At 40.2% G+C, this 19,675-nt stretch overlaps 2 protein-coding genes across 4 annotated transcripts; both read right to left on the bottom strand.

Moving 5' to 3' along the window:
- Positions 1-288: 288 nt before the first annotated feature.
- Positions 289-6,081, bottom strand: ch25hl3 (cholesterol 25-hydroxylase like 3). Its single transcript, XM_029510928.1, has 2 exons — positions 5,232-6,081; positions 289-2,415 (listed from the first exon to the last, which is right to left on the bottom strand). The coding sequence occupies exons 1-2, from the start codon at positions 5,663-5,665 to the stop codon at positions 2,064-2,066; spliced, it is 786 nt and encodes a 261-aa protein (XP_029366788.1). The 5' UTR covers positions 5,666-6,081; the 3' UTR covers positions 289-2,063.
- Positions 6,082-7,088: 1,007 nt separating this feature from the next.
- erlin2 (ER lipid raft associated 2) lies at positions 7,089-16,084 on the bottom strand. 3 transcript variants are annotated; one of them, XM_029511515.1, is made up of 12 exons: positions 16,057-16,084; positions 14,795-14,902; positions 14,172-14,253; positions 13,169-13,215; positions 12,982-13,043; positions 12,690-12,815; positions 12,219-12,292; positions 11,897-11,955; positions 10,766-10,857; positions 10,588-10,677; positions 9,613-9,692; positions 7,089-9,519 (listed from the first exon to the last, which is right to left on the bottom strand). In XM_029511515.1, exons 2-12 carry the CDS (start codon positions 14,899-14,901, stop codon positions 9,340-9,342), a joined length of 999 nt encoding a protein of 332 aa, XP_029367375.1. In that variant the 5' UTR covers position 14,902; positions 16,057-16,084; the 3' UTR covers positions 7,089-9,339. The 3 variants fall into 3 exon arrangements, with proteins under 3 accessions (XP_029367375.1, XP_029367374.1, XP_029367376.1); XM_029511514.1 differs by lacking the exon at positions 16,057-16,084 and adding an exon at positions 15,062-16,050; XM_029511516.1 differs by lacking the exon at positions 16,057-16,084 and adding an exon at positions 15,995-16,012.
- Positions 16,085-19,675: the final 3,591 nt, after the last annotated feature.

The raw sequence follows: 19,675 nt of genomic DNA, 5'->3' as shown, positions 1-19,675 counted from the left end.
GATCCCGGAGCCGCCGAAAGCACACCCATATTTTCTCAATTCATGTCTTCCCCTGATGTTGCGAAACTTCAAATGGCCTATCGAAAGAGCCAGTAATGAAGAACAGATGTTCATTCGGTGTAGTTCATATGCTTCCACAAGTCATTCTTACCTTCAAACTGATTTCTCGGTCAAACTGGTTCAGGGTGAGTGAAGAGAGAAAACATGCACATATGTCATCCTTCACAAAAAGTAATGCCTTTGAATTGCATAAAAATGCATTTCTAGCAATCAAATTGGCCACAAGAATGTTAATCAATGAATTTTTATAAAGTAATATTTAGAAAGACACAATATGAATAAAATGAGTCATTATGAATAATAATACATAATGATGTAAACTTGTTATTGCTACAGGAAATGCATTGCTGCTCTATCGTTTGTCACCCACATTTCATATAATTGAGATTAAATGCAGGAAGGTTGAGCAATCTCATGCGCTCAACTTAGTCTGTGATGAAGTACAGGAGGGTTGAGCAATCTCATACTCTCAACTTTCACTTCCTTCTGCAAATCGTCTGCCATGATAAATGTTGAATTCTATGGAAAATTGAAAAGAGGGCTGTTATGTTCTGATTTTAATTACAGAGTTAGTACCCAGTCTAAAAAAAATTGCACTCCACATTGTGGTCCAAATAGTGAAACTGAAAAGTGTCTCAGAAGACAGTGCTTAGTCAAAGTCCCCATAGAACAGGGCATATAAACAATGGAGACGCCAGAGACAAACATATCACCAACCACAGCAGTACAATACAAGTCTGGACGTGAGACGACAACGTCTTCTTATCCAGTTCCAAGGTTTCTTTTTTAAAACCATTTTGCAATCATCTGCCAACTCCAAATGATGAATATCATCTAAATCAAGAAGATATAAAAAAAAATTATATATATATATACATATATATAAAACACCATGGACACAAAGAAAGACAATTTACTGTAGGCTATAGACATGAGCCTCCTCAGCTTTTGACAAGACAGCAAGTAAGTACCCAAAAACAAAATACATGTTCCAATATTTTAGTTTACCTTTCTGTTAATGACACAAATGTTAACCTATTGGATGCCTTATACACAGGGAAATCGATAAAGAAACATAGTATATGTACTGTCCTATACATGTATTGTTGATAGAGTGATAGAGTGATATCATATCCTCCTGAAAACCATCTGACCATAATCAGAAGTATATTTTGGAAGCAATTTGCATTTGCATATATGTAAATATCTTAATTCAGACATGTTTACACCTCAAGGATCACTAATAAATATCAATGATACATAATGATAAATCTGTATTATAGTTGTTACATCTATCTATCCATCCATCCATCATATTTTGTTTCCATTAACAACAATCGTGTAACTTAAGATATCACTTGAAACCAAATCAAACATACAAGCTACTCCTATTCTCCCGTCCCACATAGCATGACATCTTCTCTGCTTTCTCTCTGGCTCTGTGACTGGCAGCTTGTGTTAGTCTACTGCATCTTTTAACTTATTCCTCTTCTTCACCATCTTCCTCAACTGTATCCCATATTCAGACACATCCTGTTTTCTCTTTGTCAGCCCGATAAATCTGTATCAGCTTTAATTATCCAAATTATCCAAGTAAAGAATCCCCTCACTCCGGTGACAATGTTAAGTTATGAAAGTACATAAAGATGGTCTTGGTGTCCACTACACTTGACTTATTTTAAAACACACACACACACACATGCATATATATATATATATATATAAAGAAGTCAAGGTAATGCATGTGAACAAAATATCTACAACAAAGGACACATAAAAAAGCAGGATCTCAGGAATATAGTTCAGATACAATCAGTTGTTTCCCTTTCATTTATTTCCCACCAGTTTGTTATGCATGCTGTGTTATGTATGCTCAGGAAAACCTGATAGCAAAAACAAAGAAGGACTTCATATCCATTTTAACCATTAAACGTAGCCTGAATGTTTAAGCTCCCAAATTACTGCATCTAACAATGTCATCACTTTGGATCTGAGTTCAGCACTCATGCATAGTATGTCCCAAAGAGGTGGTCCCAATGTGTAAAGTAGGGAGCGTAGTTTCCCCTGTATAGGCTATGGTGTGTTTGGTGAAAGGGGGCTCCTCCTAGACAGGGCAGCAGTCTGTGCAGAGCCCAGGGCAGATTGTAGCCACAGTGGTCTTCCACCGCCATCCAGCTGTTGAGGAGGTGAAAGAGGGCTTCACTCAGAGGGTGGCAGCCAACTACCCAGGCACTGCTCAAAGCCAGCAGGAGCAGAGAGAGCAGCTCAGTTGATGTCGCATCCTGGGCTGCCAGAGCGAAGGGTATTTGTTGCTGGTGGTGCAGCTGGTGGACATTGTGGTAGAGCCAGGGAACCCTGAAGAGGAACAAACATCTGTGACTTTTCATATTTTTATTGTAATGGGAAAAAAAATAAAATATTTCAAGAGCTATATAATGTTGATGTCACTTGTCTACTACTCATTTAACAAAACTACAACTTTCAAAATACACACATTCAGATAGAAGGGGCTCTCACATTTTAGTGATTAGTCGGGAGCAGAGTCAGGATATCTCAGCTTCTGATGTAACATTGCTTATAGAGTTATGTTCCCATAGTTCTCAATTAGTTGAAAGTATTAGCTCTGTAGTAGCAATATTACCTGTTGCTTACAACCTATTTCTGTCTTAACGTCCTGACTGAAAACCGCGGCCTTACACTTTATCATCGGTTCTCTATTAGCTTGAGATTTAGGTGAAGCAATGGAGGTGAAGAGATACAACAGATTTCCTATAGACAGTGATGAAAGACATATGCTAATAATTTCTATAAGTGAAGGCTGAAATACCATTCAATATACCCTAGGGGAAATCCTACAATCAAAACGCTATAAGTACTGATAATGATAAGTACTCATCAACGGAAATTTTAATACATTACACAATTAAAGGACATATTGCGCGCTAGAGACCCCTGGAGTCATTTTTTGCGGAAATGTTACTTCCGCATCCGAAAAAACTAAAGCGGAAGTGACGTAGGCAGAAGGCGAGCAGTGAAGTTGAACAATGAACCCCAATCTCAGTTTTGACAGAAGAAACGTTAAAAGTGCACCGTTACACATGTGACGGACTGCAGCCCGATAACTACGAGCCTGTTACCGGTGTTAGCTTATGTTATATTGTGTTCACGTCATAATATTGCACAGATTGTACCATCATATGTCAGGCAATAGCAAAATTATTAATGGTCATCTATTACAGGCAGGAGTATTGATACTTGGAAAATAATGAAAACTAATTATCTTGATGAAGTGTCTCATACTCGTCATATCCGTCAAAACTACGAGGTATAGCGAGAGAAACACTTTGGTGATCTACGTTTTGTTTGATAGGTGCTTGTGTGGGAAATGCGGGGCCATGACCACAGCCGAGGAGAGCCTGTGCTGCAGGGGGGTAGATCCCCCAGACAGCACCCGGGAACCCCTCTGTGCTTCAGATAGGCAGGAGCATGGACCTCTCCAGGCCAGCAGACACGAGGATGTTATGTCTGGGGCAGAAATAATCCATTCCTCCATTTAGTTATTTTACTCACTTTATTGTTTTATTGTGCGCCGGCGGCTCAGCCTGCTTCGGACAGAGCTGAGGAGGCCGTGTGCACCGAAAGCACCGCACCCGGTGTCAGTCGCATCTGGGTCTTGCTTCGGCATCCATCAGATCGCTTGGTTGATAATCCTCCGGTCTAAAGGGTCTTTTGTCGTAGCTGATGCAGCCTTCAGCTGCACAAAAGATAGCGCCGTTTTGTTTTTGTTTTTTTTTAGGAAACCTGTGGACTCGATGTGCTGACAGGCTGGAGTTTGTGCAACCGCAATAATTCACCATGATAATGATAAATGAAAGCAACACAACATTACTGGAAACACATCAACTCTCTTACCGACAGCTACCTCCTCCCACACTGGGTGATGGCTGAGCCCGGCATATAGCTCCCTCTGTCTACGTCATATGACGTGGTGTTGGGAAAAAAAAAAAGGGTTTTTAGAGGCTTAGATCAAAACTTCCACTATTTGGAGTAAATTTTCACTCTTATGTCCTGAAAACATTTTTGAAACCTCCATTAACTTTTCAGAGGGTATTATATACATCTGGGGAAAAAAACTACCTGCAATATGTTCTTTAAAGTTGTCCACTGTAAAATCCCTAAAAAATTAGGGGGAATTGGACTACTTGGGGGCGGCATAGGTTAGTGCTGTTGCCCCACAGTCAGGTTCACGAGTTTAGTTCCCCGTGCAGAGTTTGCATGTTCCCTCCGTGCCTGTGTGGGTTTCCTCCCACCGTCCAAAGACATCATGTTTGGGTTAACTGGTGACTCTGAATTGTCTGTAGGTCTGAATGTGAGTGTGAGTGGTTGTTGGTCTCTGTCTGTCTCTGTGTGTTGGCCCTGTGATGGACTGGCCACCTCGTACATGTACCGTATTTTGCGGACCAAAGTCGCACTAAAACATTCTGACAGGTTTTTGAGCGCAGTGTACCACATACAATTGGTTCGAGGTCAGTAAGCACTACAAAAATTCCTACATAAAGCGCACTGCTGATTTTTGAGGACATTTAAGGATTTTAAATGCACCTTACAGTGCAAAAAATACGGTATATATTTGCACAATTACTCCCTTTTTGCTATATACCTTTCTTTTTTTTATTTCTCTTATCTTTTCTATACTTTTGTTCCCTGTTTTTATACAGTCCACCTATGTGCACTGAGTGCACTGGATGTGTCGGTGTACTGCTGCTGTCAATACTGGGAATTTCCCCACCATGGGATAAATCAAGCAAATCTAATCTAATCTAATCGTTCACGCACGCACACAAACACACGCATAAACATATAGATACATACACACACATTAATATATATGTCAGACAGATTTGCATGGTTTTTAGTGGACTCATAATTATTAGAGAACCAACATTGTCAGGTGAAAGTTAGCGCAGTAGTAGGATAGTGAACTTTCCGCTCTGGCACACCGTTGGGACAATGAAGGAGGTGTATTGTGTGTATTGTGTGTATTGTGTGGAGTTGTTCCAGATGGGACTTGATGTTTTTCTGCTCCTCCGCAGCTGGCTCTTTAAACAGTAGACATCGTGTAGCGTTTATAAAGATGCAACGTTGACAAATGATATGTGAACGCTGCTCACCTGTGCATGGAGAAGTGCCAAGCGAAGAAGAGCGTGTCAAAAAGCAAAAAGGACGCGCACACCTCCACGAAGAGCTGCCAGCAGGTCGGAGCATGCGCCGGTAACTCGGGGCTCCGCAGGCTCTGGAGCAGCGCGGTGGCCGGCAGGACGGCTGTCAGGTATCTGCACAGCACCCGCCAGAAACAGTCCAGCCACCGGCGGAGAGACGGAGGCCGCCTCGACTTCGCGTCGATCCTCCACGACCCCACCCGCTGGCTGACACTGGCCAGCGCGTCAAGCACCAGGAAAGGTGCGCAGAAGAAGACGTGGGCCAAGAAGGCGCAGGACGCGGGCAGGTGAGGGGAGAGCAGGGCCTCCTCCTGTCCCACTCTCAGGTGGTCCCACAACGCCTGCAGGGCACGCGGACACGGAGTCTCCGCGGACTGAGCATCCATCACTGACTGTCCTGAGGCTGTCCTCTCCACCAACACCTCTTACATCCGTCCGGTTCCCACCAACAGCAACGCTTCCCAGGAACAGCAGCAGTGATCAGGCCGACATCCCTTTAAACACAGACAAGACTCTTCACGTTTGTGTCTTCAGTTTGCATGTGACAGAGCTTTTGCCCGGACAGTCCCTGTTCAGGCAGATCTAGGTGCTCTCCTCGGCTGCCGTCCCGTTCTTCCTGCAGCTGGAAGCATTCTCCTGTCTTTTGTCTCTCGGTGGTGGGAGGGACCTGAGACTGAAATTATTTCAAGAAAGACGATTTTAAATATCTTTCTTTTATCGTTATTTTCATACGCAAGGCACAGTGTAGGAGGAGTAAAATCTGTCTCTCCTACGAACTTTGAGGACAAATGAACACAAACTGCTGTCCCAGAATAAGGGGCATTTCTGGGAAAGGGGTGTCTCATTTTCATCTATCAGCAGGACTAATATGGTCCGATACCGGGTCTGATGTCATGAGATCTTCTAGAAAGCATCACTGACACAAAACATATGAATCAAATCGTATAAGAATGACTCAAATACTTGAAAAACCTCCATGCGTCATTCAGCAAAATAGGCAAAGTGAATGATAAAGCTTGACAGGTTGATGGGTCATGAAGAATTAGCAAGTCGGTTCTATGTTCACGAAGGACTGGGTCTTACCCTTCCAAGAGTCAATACAGAGTATGCGGAGCACAGTTTTACCGTGAAAATAATCTTTCAGTACAGTATTAATGGGAAAGGACTTCATTCAAAAGCATGAACGAAACAGTTATCATTGTGTCTACATTACATACAATTTAATCTGAACATATGTAAACATTTATGTATGTATGTATGTGTATATATATATATATAACTCATGATGAACTCATGATGAACTCTTGATGTTGAGATTTAAAATAAAACGTGTGACATACTGTAGTCATCAGGCCAGTCCTTTTTTATGCTCCCTACTAGATTCTTGGTAATGACTAAAGGCTTCATGAACACTAGTGTAGGTATTTTTCCTCTCCAAAAAAAAAAACAGCTTTTAATTAAACTGACATTGTCACAGTCTTAAAAACTTTGCTTCATATATTTCACATATATTAGTTTTTGTTTTTAGGTCACACCAGACTTTCAAAATGAAGCGGGCCACCTAAACACATCAGTACAGTGATATTATTCCATGTAAAAAATGTCAACCAGTCTAACAACTCAGTGGCAATAAAATTGTCATGTTTCAAGGTACTTTTTAAATGGCTAGATTAGAGAAAAGTTTGTTAAATATGATTTATAATGAGAAATGCAAACAGTTTACAGTATAATTACTATTCTGTGCAGTGGATGGTGATAGTTGGTTAGATATTGGACTATTACTATGTTTGAGACAGTTGTTTTCTTTTATACTGTTTAATAACATGAAGAAACATATATATAACATATAACAAATACATTTGCCATGTAAAAGAATTAAATCAAAAAATTTAATAACACCAATACTTTTGTAAGATCAACCCTGTGCTTTATTGTCAAATGACAATGTTTTACTTTAATATCAAAAAACATATCATAATTGTACATTTGTACAAAGAAATCAAGGACCAAATGAAAGACATTACATTTGCCTTTCAAAATCTTGATTAAACTGCAAAATAAAGTTACAATGAGGCCTAACTGGACAAAATTTCAACTGCAGAGAGCAGTGTGAGTAACAACATGATGATGTAAATACTGGATCACAGTGAATTTAAACCAAAAAAATATTGCTTACTGATGGGAAAAAAAATCCCTAAAGTTCCAAGGATGACAATGCTCACACGCTAAATTTGGTACCTCCTTCCTGACTCTTGAACTTAAAAAATGAATAGTTTCTCGCCAGTGAATCATGTGGTTCTTTGGAAAGCACACCATACTCATACTCACTTTAGTTTGGTCTAGGTTATATCAAAATGACATTAAAAAAAGTTCTAAGCTGGTAGACCAAAATACTTCAGTCAAGTTTCTACTCTGCAGGTCTGATGACCTCTGTCCTGTTGCTTAAGAATGAAAGGCTCACTCCTTCGCATAACCTGTAATGAGTCTCATTAAATTCTGAAAGAAAAAAAAAAAAAAAACCCACCTCCCTCAGAGACACACATATTTGGTCCTTCTTAGACACAGGAGCTTTTTATTTTATCACTTCTCTTAATCTTGTGTCCTGCTTGTGTATAAATATCCTGAGCTTTGGAATAACAGTTTCCATTTACTGGATGAAAAGCTTTTTTTTTTCCTTCGGTTGTAACTCGTCCATTCATTAAATGTCATTGTTTCGCACTTGTTGCTTAAATTCCCAATTCCTGATAAACAGTGATCAATTATATGATATCTGTCTTATCATATCCGTGGGGGAAAATGTTGCGGTTCGACTTTATGAGTCTGTTGGACTGAACAGCAAAGCAAGTCCTATAAATGACAATGTCAGTGACTGACTGACTCACTGATTACATGAATGCCAGGTGATTCAATTATGAGGTCGCGCTTGTTTCTCACAGAGTTTCCTTGTTGCTTATTGGTCAAATGAAGTGGCACAGATATTTGGGAATTTACAAATCACCGACCTATGATTCTTGTGAGTTTTGGGGCAAACTTTTGAGTTGCCCAAAAAGTAACCAATAATGCCACATGAGTGAGCCAATAAACTCAAAACAGCAATACAAAAACAGGAGTGTTTCTTTATACGTAAGTCTTTATGGTTTCTGTAAGTGGTGACGATGCTAACCTCTTTCTTGGATATATATCATTAGCCTTAGTCTTTTAGAATAATATAATGTATGTAGCAGTCAAGAAGTCCCTTTTTTCTCTGGATTCTCATAGTAATAGGAATTAAACACATAAAAAATTCTGAATTGATAAAAATCGTTACCATAAACTTCTAGAAACAATTACAAAAAAGTATTCTAGTGAAACTCTTAAAGTTACAGGTCTGATACATGTGCAGCAACAGATTGGAGGGACAAAACTTAAAAAATTATGATGATTTAGTTGTTTATCTGCAGCTGAAGCCATTGCACAACAAGCTTAATTAAAGACACGCAATGGTTCACCACCGTGCAATTTAACTTCATAATAATAATAATAATAAACAATAATTTTTCTTTTTATTTTTTTAAACAACAGTTTGCAAATATCAGTGCATCAGATGTTCAATTAGGACACATTACACATACACAGATAACACAGTATAAGCACATAAATGGTCATGGATTTGTGGTATGGAAAAAGTCCATAAAAGATAAGCAGCAACTGGGCTAATTTCTTTAAACTATTGTTTTGTGTAATTTGAATTAATCATACACCCACAGGTGATGCTATGTAATAAAGTTCCTACTTCCTCTTTATTTATGGTTCTTGATGTACTTGATGGCCTATTCTGTCAGAACAAATGGAAGGACAGCTAGCTTTAAAAAAATGTGGGTCCTTTAATCCGAAGGAGAAGAATTCTACTTTCTACTGAAACTATCAATGTGATATCTAGTAGGTATTCTGAAATGTTTGAGAAACCCAGGCTTGGTCAGCAGATTTACTCTGGACCAGAGTAGTAACCTGCAGCTTTTAGGCTAGCTACTACTCCAGCAGATAGTCCTATATGCTTAGAGGGTCCTGTTAGTTCTATTACTTAATCTAGGTCCATAATCTGCTCGCCCACAATGTCTATGGCTGCCGAGGCTTTTAAAGAGCTCCCTGCAGAGCCAGAGTCCACAAACATCTGGGGAATGTCGTTCCCAAAGTAGATTTTACTGTTGGCTGCGATGGCCTTGTATTTCATTAACTGCAGGTATTCTGGAGTCAACTTCAGCTGCAAGAGGGGATAGAATTCAAATTACAAACAAACTGTCCAGTCCCTATTCATCAGGCTATGGCGGGATGTGTGTATGTGCCATTCATTTACCCTATTGGCCTCAGCAGCCCGCTGTGACGTATAGAACTCTGCATCTGCCTTGGCTTTCTGCCGGGCCAGGAAAGCACTGTCTATAAGTCATCAAAAAGAGTCAAGAACAAAAAGTTTACTCTGCTTTACAGCCCACAAAGCAAGAAGGTGGTGTAAAGCCGTCCATGAATTACAATCTCATCTGCAGCTCCAACAATAAAACAAACAAAGAAAAAAAAACAAAAAAAACCCAAACAAACAGACAAACAACAAAAAAAAAAAATCTGAAGGCTCTTTTCAGAATCAATCAGCAGTTTATCCTTTTCAAGTTTGGTTGTTGAAAGGAAATTACAGATTTTGACTAAAGCTAGCCCCCTGAAAACTGTTAAGGTGCTCACTGATGAAGTGAGTGCTGCAATGCAAACACTTCACTCATTCATTCATCCATCTTATACCACTTATCCCTTTCCAGGTTGCAGGGTCTGCTGGATTCAATCCCAGCTCACTTGGGTGAAGGTGGGATACACCCTGCACAGGTCGCCAGTTCATGATAGGGCCAACACACAGAGAAGGACAGAGACCAACAACCACTCACACTCAGACCTACGGACACTTTAGAGTCACCAGTTAACCCAAACAGGAAACTGGAGTACCCAGAGGAACCCAACAACGTACCTTTGCAAAATAAGAGCCATGGTGAATAAATCTGCAGTTTTCTCATCTCCCTCTACAGTTCGCAAACATGCACCTTTAGGTTCATTGGTGACTCTAAATTGAAAGTTTGAGCGTGGGTTGTTGTTTGTCTCTGTGTCAAATCTGTGAGAGATGAGCAATCTGTCCAGGGGTGTACTCTGCCCTCACCCCATGTGGGCAAGATACTCCCTGAATAGGTGGTATCGATAATGGATGGACAGATATTAAAGACAAAGATTAAAGAGTCTGATTGTGCAGAAGAGATCAAATATATTATGATAAATTGTTCAAAGACATACAAACCTTCAATTTCTGAGATCTTTTTTTCAGTTTCCTTTTCCATGACTTTCTGACCAAACTTGATCTCTGCAACTTGAGCCACTTTTTCAGCCTCTGCATCGGGAGAGTCAACATTAGACTGTCACCTTGCTGAGGGGTACCCCTGAAACAGCCAACAGCATTTTCCTTTTTCCTCTCTTACCTATGACAGCTTTGATCCGCTCTGTCTCAGCCTCCTTCTCCACAACCTTCTGTGTCTGCTGAGAGATCAGCAGCTTCGTCTTTTCACTCTCCCTGTAAATAATGCACAATTTATCAAGGGCATCAAGGGCTATGCTTACAACAAGCTTCAATGCAATGACTTGCGTGGAGTTTAACCAGGGATTCGCCTGCATAGAGCAACTGATCCCATGTGATATTTGTGATAATTACTTGGCATTTACGTCATTCCCTTTTCACTGGCTTGATTGGTACCTGCCTCACCTTCTGTTTGGCAGGTGGTCAAAATGTTGCACGGTATACTCTGCCTTTGCCTCATGTCAGCACGGATTGACCCAAGAATGGGTACAGAAAATGACCTCTGTCTATACAGACGATATTACTTTGTGTGACAGTTTTGTTTCCTGTAAAGCCTTAGAGACTAGACACTGTTGAAAATGAAAGCCTCCCACCATCCAAAAACATGTAGTTTAGTTGAACTGGTGGCTCTAAATTGCCTGTAGGTCCGAGTGTGAGTCGTCGTTCTGCCCTCACCCAGTGTGAGCTGGGATTGACTCCAACACCCCACCTGACCCGGGATTGGATAACCGGTACAAGGTGAATGAATGAATGAGTATTTGGGCTATTTCTTGTGTTCATATTAAGTTTAGCACTGATAGAGACGGGACCAGGATTAAACTCAGTTGTCTGGACTGATAAAACACAGTGACCAATTATGCCAGACTGACCCTTAGTGTGCTTTGTTTCGTTTTAGTTAACTTACTCTGATTTCTGCAATAAAGAGCTGAAAAGAAATTTTATGAAGGTTGATGTCGATGATAAATGAGTGGAAGTGATCCAGAGGCTAACGAAAATAGCCAAGTTAGTTTACTGGTGCATCACTTTCAGGGCCTGTTTTGTGAGTATGCAATGGTTAGGCCCCAGGACAGGACAGCAAGAGAGGTGAAGGATACAGCAAACTATCAATGGTGCTAAATTAAGCTCTTGGATTTTGAAATAGTCATTTACAGGAATTGGTGGTGGGCGTTTTGAGAACATTTTGAGAGTGAAAGTAATACACAATACAGGCTTCACGGTACAGCATGTTGGGTAAAGAAGAAAAAAGAAAACTCACATGAGCTCATAGTTCCGACGAATGCTTTCTGGGATGTTGGGTTTTGTCACACGGACCGCCTGCATGCCAGGAAGACAAACAAAAAAGAGACGCTCTGTTAAGTAAAGTACAGGCCAAACGTGTCCAAACTTCTGGCCTGTACTGCAGGTAGAAACAGACAGCAGAAGTGCAACAATAAACGTGACTTAAAAATCTACATATATATATATAAGACTTCTCTTGTACTGTTATGATAAATGCTCCAGCATTATAATGCTCTAACGTTTTTATGATATCTTCAAAAGCAAGTGAGTTTCCTGTGTTTCTGGTGGCTTCACTGTACCTGTATGATAAGACCAGGTGCCATGGATGTTAAATCTTCTTGTAGTGTCAACTTCAGATTTTCATCAATTTGGTCTGCGGTGGAAAATTAAAAAGGCAAGGATGGTTAAGCAGATGATGCAGAGTAAACTCTCTTTGACTTCAAACTCAAACATGTGTAAAGATAGCTTGATTGAGACATCACACTACCTTTAAAAAATTGTTATTGCCCTCCTATCAGTCAAACGTGCTACAGCAGCACATATAGTCCTGCAGATATAACCTAGGAGCTGAAATTACTCCTGACATTTTCACACACAACAGAGACTCATGATCTCAGAATGTACAACACATTGAGGCAGAGTGGATACAACGGCACATCAGGTTCCAATTCTGAAACGGAAAATCTGCCAATAAAAGTTAGGCCCAATGACTGAGTGGAGATTAGGGGAATTAGAACTTTTCTAGAAGTACAATTAAACAAAACACTTACCAAACAATCCAATGTAGACTTCCTGCAGTGAGTGTACACTGCAGAACTGGTTGAGCTCATGATGAACCTTGTTGAATATCAAAGCTTTATCGTAGTCTGCTGTGAAGTTCCTCACTATGTCGTACACTGCACGGAACACAGGAATTGAGTTATTGGAAATAAACCACTAATGTGTATATGTCAGTTCCAAAAAAGTTCTCCAGATGTGTCTGTTTGAATGACGCACAGCTACAGAATCTCAAAGGCATCACTGATGTTTTTGGCCAGTTCAACTCAGGCAAGTTTACTGTACCTGCGGTGGGAATGAGATAGTTCACTACTTCAATCCGATCAAAGTAAATCATCACTCCTCCACTAAAAAAAAAAAAAAAACGAAGAAAATAATCACTTTAAGGAAATATAAATAAAAAAAAAAACAACAGTATGTGAACACAAATTGCATATGATGCAATTTAAAACAGTCAAAATAGCAAATCCACCTTGTGCCGCATGGTACATTCTTCACTTCATCCGTCTGCAGCGTCGTCTGCAATGCAAAAGAGTCCCGTGTCTATGTATTACTATCACATTCTGGATGTCAGCAGCAGAACTTTGCATTTGATACACTATACAAATAAATATGGGCCAGACTAGTACACGAGTTTATTGCAGATAAATATACTCACAACAAAATGCAGCACAGAAGTGGCAAATTTGGTTTTAAGCCCTCAGTCTCTGTATGATAGTTTATCCAAATACCACTGGCAAGTTCCATACCTTCCTTAAAGATCTATGTTGTCAGTATATATATATATATATATATATATATATATATATTTTTTTTTTTATTTTTTTTTTTTTTCTCACACCAATCTACACTAAATGTCCAATAATGACAAAATAAAACACTCTCAATTTTTTGAAAATGCATCTAGAAACTGATACATCATTTTTAAAACACTTATTCAGATCATTTCAATTGGCATGGCAAATTTAGCTCAGGTTCCTCTTACTTCTCTCTTACATTGGAGATGTTTCTACAACTGGAGCCCACTTGTGGTAAAAACACTTGACTAGACAGCCACACATCTGTCTATATAAGACTTTACAGCTGATAATCCAGATTAGAGAAAAAAACCACTTAAGAGCGGACCTGTATGCACTGACTCTAGGAGTACTGTGTTAGGGTACAGATCTAGGGAAGGCCACAAAAAAACATTTCTGTTGCAGTGAAGCAAGTTCGTTTGCTCGACTATTTATCTACACCCTCTCTACCCATGACTGCATCAGTCTATCACCCACTGCAACATACCTCAACAGCTCTGCTTACAGGCAACAACTATGCCCTGGACAATCACAACACCACTGAACACTTCACTCGGCGGTGTGAGGATAACTATCTCTATCTCAATGTCAATAAAACAAAGGAATTGATTATTTACCCCCTTTACCTAGCACTTTTATGTGATATGATTTTATGCAAATAAAACTGACTTCACCAACCTGAACAGACTTGTAAGTGGTGATGAACGGAAGCATTAGATGAAAACCAGGACCACTGGTGGTTGTTAGGAGAGCACCTCCCCTGTGTGTCACAGAGATGGTTGGTCGAGAGGTTTCAGAGTAGGATAAAACTACCCCCTATGGAGATGTTAGCTTGTAATTGAAAAACACAAATTACACTGTAATTACTTGTGTTAAGAGGAATCTAAAGACGAGGATTCAAAAGACATGAGGTCAGGCAGTTTCAGTTTTGGAGTTAATGTTGGCAACAAAACAATTGATTCCATTGTTCCTTATCTGCCATCTTTCTCTGTGACTTTCTATTTGTAAAGAATCAAACTTTGCTCTTGGGCCACATTTGTATGAGTCAAAAGAGACCACAAGCTTAGTCATATTTACAGCATGTTTGCTCAAGAGATAAGACCTAAGTGTCCCGGCCCCCAGGAAGGTACAGCACCACAGAAATAAACAACATTTTTTGGCAATCACAAGACATTTAACCTACTATCCAGCAGTTATTTGTATGAGGAAAACACTTCTATCTTTCCCTTTTCACAGTACAGCAATATATCACTAATGTGTCAAACACAAAATAAAATAAAACTGGGGTCCTGCTATCTCACCTGTAGTAAACTCCAGTGTGGCCCTCATCGATCTTGTGTACGGAGGCTAGAAGGACTGCTCCTCCTAGAGCAGCAATTATTGAGAATATGGCACCCCACTGTGCCATCCTGGCAAGGGGGGAGACAGCATGCGCACATAAACAGATGGGAAAGGAGACTTCCCTTTCACAATACCCTAACTACACTCACATGTTCAGACACTCCTCCAACCGTAAGTGACGGAGAAACTCGCTAACCACCTAGTCAACATGACCTATACTCACTCACCAGCTTGTGTAGTAGCACTTTGAAGCTGGCTTCTTGCTCACTGGTTTATCTCTTCTCAGCTCAGGCTTAGGCATCAGCTGGGACTCAATGACCTTGTCACAGTTAAAGAGGATTGAGACTAAAGTGCAAAAACGTTGTAACCTCTCTTATCATATATTACCACATAAACCTGCCACTCCAGTCTTGTAGCAGTGCTTTCTTTTCTCCACATGCGTATATTCAGTGGTAATGGAATTAGTTTGAGCTAAATGAGTTGGATGAGGAGTTGAAAAGGATTTGCAGAGATACAATCTGGTGGCTTTACTGGCTCAAAACAATTCATGTTGAGACTCGAAGGAGTTAACTCCTGTTTAAAAATACACGTTTAAACTAGTCATCGATCTCCACTGTTTGTTTTGTTAATCGCGTGTCACCGGTTTGCTGCTTTTTGCTGTCATTAGTTTTCCATAACACAAACACAGATATAATCGCAGTGGAAATGAGCAGAGATGCGGGGAGATCGAAACAGGAACAATTAAAGCACTTCACCCTCGGCGTCACCTGAAACGACTACAGCCTTAAAGCAGCTCACAAATAACACTAGCAAAATAAATTAAGGTAACGCGTGCTTGCCGAATGGTGGGAGTTTATCCAAACAAGTGTTTATAGCGTTAAAATACTCAATTTGAGATGGGCATTTATGACTTATTGGCAAGTTAGCTTGTAATATGTGAACATTTTGAACGGAGATTTGGTTTCACGGGCTGTCGGTAAAAGCAAGTTCCCAAATTACAGCACTATTGTTACCTCAAAGAAAGGACTGCTCATATTTGAAATAAGCGGTTTTCCTGCAGGCACCTTTATCTCAGTGAGACTGTTAAAGCACAACAGGAAGGCAAATATTCATTAACCGCTGTTACAAAGTTAGCAACAACAATCTTAGCAAGTATTTACTTCCTGATGAGGGTTAGAGTTATAGACAGAGACAGCGGTTCTCGTCGCTCGGCAACTCTTACCTGCAGTTTGGAGCGAGATGACAACAGGAAGTGTTAGGAAGCAGTCAGCGCTTCTTGCTCTTCTTCGGTTGAGTCTGTGCCACTCACAACGCTACTGCCGCGCCCCCTGGCGGTCGGGAAACACTTGTGTGTGTGTGTGTGTGTGTGTGTGTGTGTGTGTGTGTGTGTGTGTGTGTGTGTGTGGGGAGGGAGGTTACATCTTTCAAGCCACTTCTTTAAACTTTACACTTAATTATTATTTTAATGCTGCTGTGAAAGGAATGCTGCCGAAAACAGAACTTTAGCCTCACCCTCCTAAGACCTGAACTTTTTCATGGCATGAATTTTTAATTTCTCTTTCGGCTGTGTTGTTGGTCATCTTGAGTCTGACCTGTAATGTATTACGCTCTTCTGTCACCACCTCTACGACCCTGACAGATAAGCAGTCGAATTTTCGTTCAAGGAAGTGACAGATTTCATTCATGCTTCAAATTTTAGCCTTTTGCAATACTTTACTGCTGAAACAAATAATTGTATGCACTGATGGATCGCTTCATTAGGAACACTTAAGCCTATTAAATTCTGCACATACAGGTCAGTGGTGTCACATCAAAGACATGAATGTAGAAAAATGCTATTTCAGTCATATTGGCTGTGATATAATTGTTGCCAAGAACATGAACAACTGCAGATCCTCTGGGATTGTTATGAAAAACAGTGTGGGTCTTCACTCAGAACGGTTTGAAAAAAAAAAAATTTAACTGTACTGTTACAAAAATGTAACAATATCTTTGTGGACGGAAATAGGTCAGAGGAGAATGCAGACTGGCTGGAACTGACAGAAAGTCTACGGTAACTCAGTTAATCACTCTTTGTCAACAAAAATGCATCACTGTTAGCACAGCATATCAAAGCTTGGGCGACAACAGCAGAGCAACATGTTAGGTTGCACTACTGTCAGACAGGAGCAGAAATCTGCGACTCCGGTGGAAACCAAACAGGACAGATGAAGACTGGAAGTGGATGATGTTGGATGGAGATTTCTGCTGAAGCAGCAGAAGGCGTGTATGTTTTTTTTTTTTTTTTTTTTTTGGCACACATAAGTCTTTCAGTGAAGTTCAGCAGTCCCCTATAATAATTGATAAACATGACAAATAAAATTAATTCAAAACATACATTTGCATTGTTTGCACAACAAACCAACAGCCTTAGCACTATAGCCTTGGCTATAAGGTTTATACAACTAACTTTTTTTTTCACTTTGCAATTTAATATCTCTTTAACCTTTTGTGCATTTTCATGGTATAAAGGCGAATTTTGATTTCACATTGCTGATTTCACCAGCAGATGGCATTAGAGACCACTTTAAACTTTTGAATACACATAATAAATAGGCCAAAGAGACCTCATTGTTTCAGTCTGACATCATTTCAACATTTTACAAAAGTATCAAAGCATTTTCATTATTTTAAAGTAGCATGTATTTATTGCAATCATTCAGTCACTTGGAGTGGTTAAGCTGGTTGCATAAGCAACAAACTGGTAGATTTAACATTTTAAATTCAAACCTTTAATTTGTCACAAACAACTGATTAACCCTTAACAAAAACTCTAAAGGTTGATTCAGTTTGTCCTTGATCAGCAACAGGCCTCCAGTTGACACATAACTAGGTCTTGACACTAAAATGATTGTGCACTATTTTTAGATGCTGGCCACTTGAGAAATTTACAAAGGACCAGCGCTAACCCCTAGGTGCTGCAGTGGCAATACTGTGCTGTGCATGTAAAACAGGGATGGTCGGGGAGGTAGAGTGGGAAAGGCAACAACAGAGCAAGGGAAAAGAAGTTTGTCAGAGTTCATTAAGTATCAAGGGAACATCGCTGGAACTGGCAGCGTAAGCCACACCGGGGCCCTAGTGCCATTAATCACGACTGACAAGAGACCAGGGGCTGCGGGAGGAAGTGGAGAGGAGGGAGGGCAGCTCTGCCAGAGACTGGTAGTGATTATGAAGCAGGTTCCAGGCAGTCCGGGCCAGGGGTGATGAAGGTACAGCACACCCCGGCCAAGGCTAGTTTTAAAGTTCAGCAACTTTCACACATATTACAGATGAGAGGACAGACTCCAGCATTTAATGGCATGGCAGGGTAAGAGTAGCAGGAGCAGAATATTTTTGGTAGAAGAGAAGCATAGTCTAACGTAAAGCTAAACCTTTCCATTTATGCATTTCATCCTCCCTACCTTATTTATATGAGCTGAGCTTCTGGCTTAATAATATGCAGGAGGAAGAGAGTGGAAGTGCGGCAGTAACTGTGAGTGTTGCCACATATCTCTGTTGGCCTGCCTTATTTTCACTCTGCACCCTCAGAAATCTGTGGTGACTGGCCACACTGCTGCCACCCTGGAAAAAGAAGTAAATTGGAGTGAGAAAGAGAGAGGGGAAAAATAAAGAGGCGAGCTTGTGACTTGTGAAGATGGAGGCCTCTGTTAAGTGCTGTGCTTGAAAGCCCGTCCGGCCTCATTAGCTGTCAGTTGTAACAATACTGAGCTGGCAGCAAAGACTGCTCCCAGTCTCAGTGCCATAAATCACAGCCTGACAGGGCCCTGACAGGGCTGGGAACTAACACACATGCAAGTCTTGCTTGCTTTCTGTCTCTGTGCTGTTCCCTTTTTTCTCATCTCTGGCCCTTTTTCATTGATCATTCCTTTTTTTTTTTAATCTCCTGTTTTCGCTTTATATGTTCTCCTGCTTTGTTAGTCATGCTCTTTTACTTTTTCTTTCATTGTCTTTTATCTTTCTCTTTCCAATATTGCAGCATATTAGGATGGAGCTCAGGACTCATGTGCTCACATGAGCACATTTGCAGTATTTCTTTTTTTTATGCCTCCCATATTTAAGTGTTTTGACAGTTAGGAAAAGTCCCAGATTTTTTGACTGATGAGATATATTCTCTGGCTATGTGGGTGCATGTGTGGTCCTATTTTCTAAACATTTCTCAAATGTACTCAGCCAGAATATAATGCAACATATAGGTCTTGTCATAGTTGTATGTTATTTGGTTTAATTAAGGAATTTAAATGTAAACTAATGTTACTATATGTCACTTTATCAGTGGTTGGCAGGAGGTCATAATGATGCCAATTTATTAAACTGGACTAATAGAGTTTCAACAGCCACTCAAATTACATATTGCTGAGAACTGAATTCTGTTCTGTTGATAAAGAAAATATTTGACATTTTAGAAAATACAATTATTTGCTGTCTTGCCAAGTATAAGATGAGGAAATCAAAACCAATCACATATTGCCAAATATGTAGATGGTGAAAAATGGAGGTTAGTGCTGTTGCCTCACAGCAAAAAAGTTCTGCATTCGATACCCAGGCCTGGGACCAATCTTCACTCCCTGTGCCTGTGCGGGTTTCCTCTGTGTACTCTGGCTTCCTCCCACAGTCCATAGACATGCATGTCTAGGTTAATTTGTAACTCTAAATTGCCCATAGTCGTGAATGTGAATGGTTATTTGTCTACATATGTCGGTCCTGCAATAAACCGGTGACCTGTGCAGGTTGTTCAGTAGCTGGGATTGACTCTGATAGATAAGCAATATAGTTAATGAGATCAGATAATGCTGTAGTGCAAA

Source organism: Echeneis naucrates, chromosome 9 (assembly GCF_900963305.1).
Source record: "Echeneis naucrates chromosome 9, fEcheNa1.1, whole genome shotgun sequence".
In the NCBI taxonomy this organism is placed as follows: domain Eukaryota; kingdom Metazoa; phylum Chordata; class Actinopteri; order Carangiformes; family Echeneidae; genus Echeneis; species Echeneis naucrates.
Note: the sequence above shows the minus strand (reverse complement) of the source record. Positions and strands in the feature narration are given on the sequence as shown.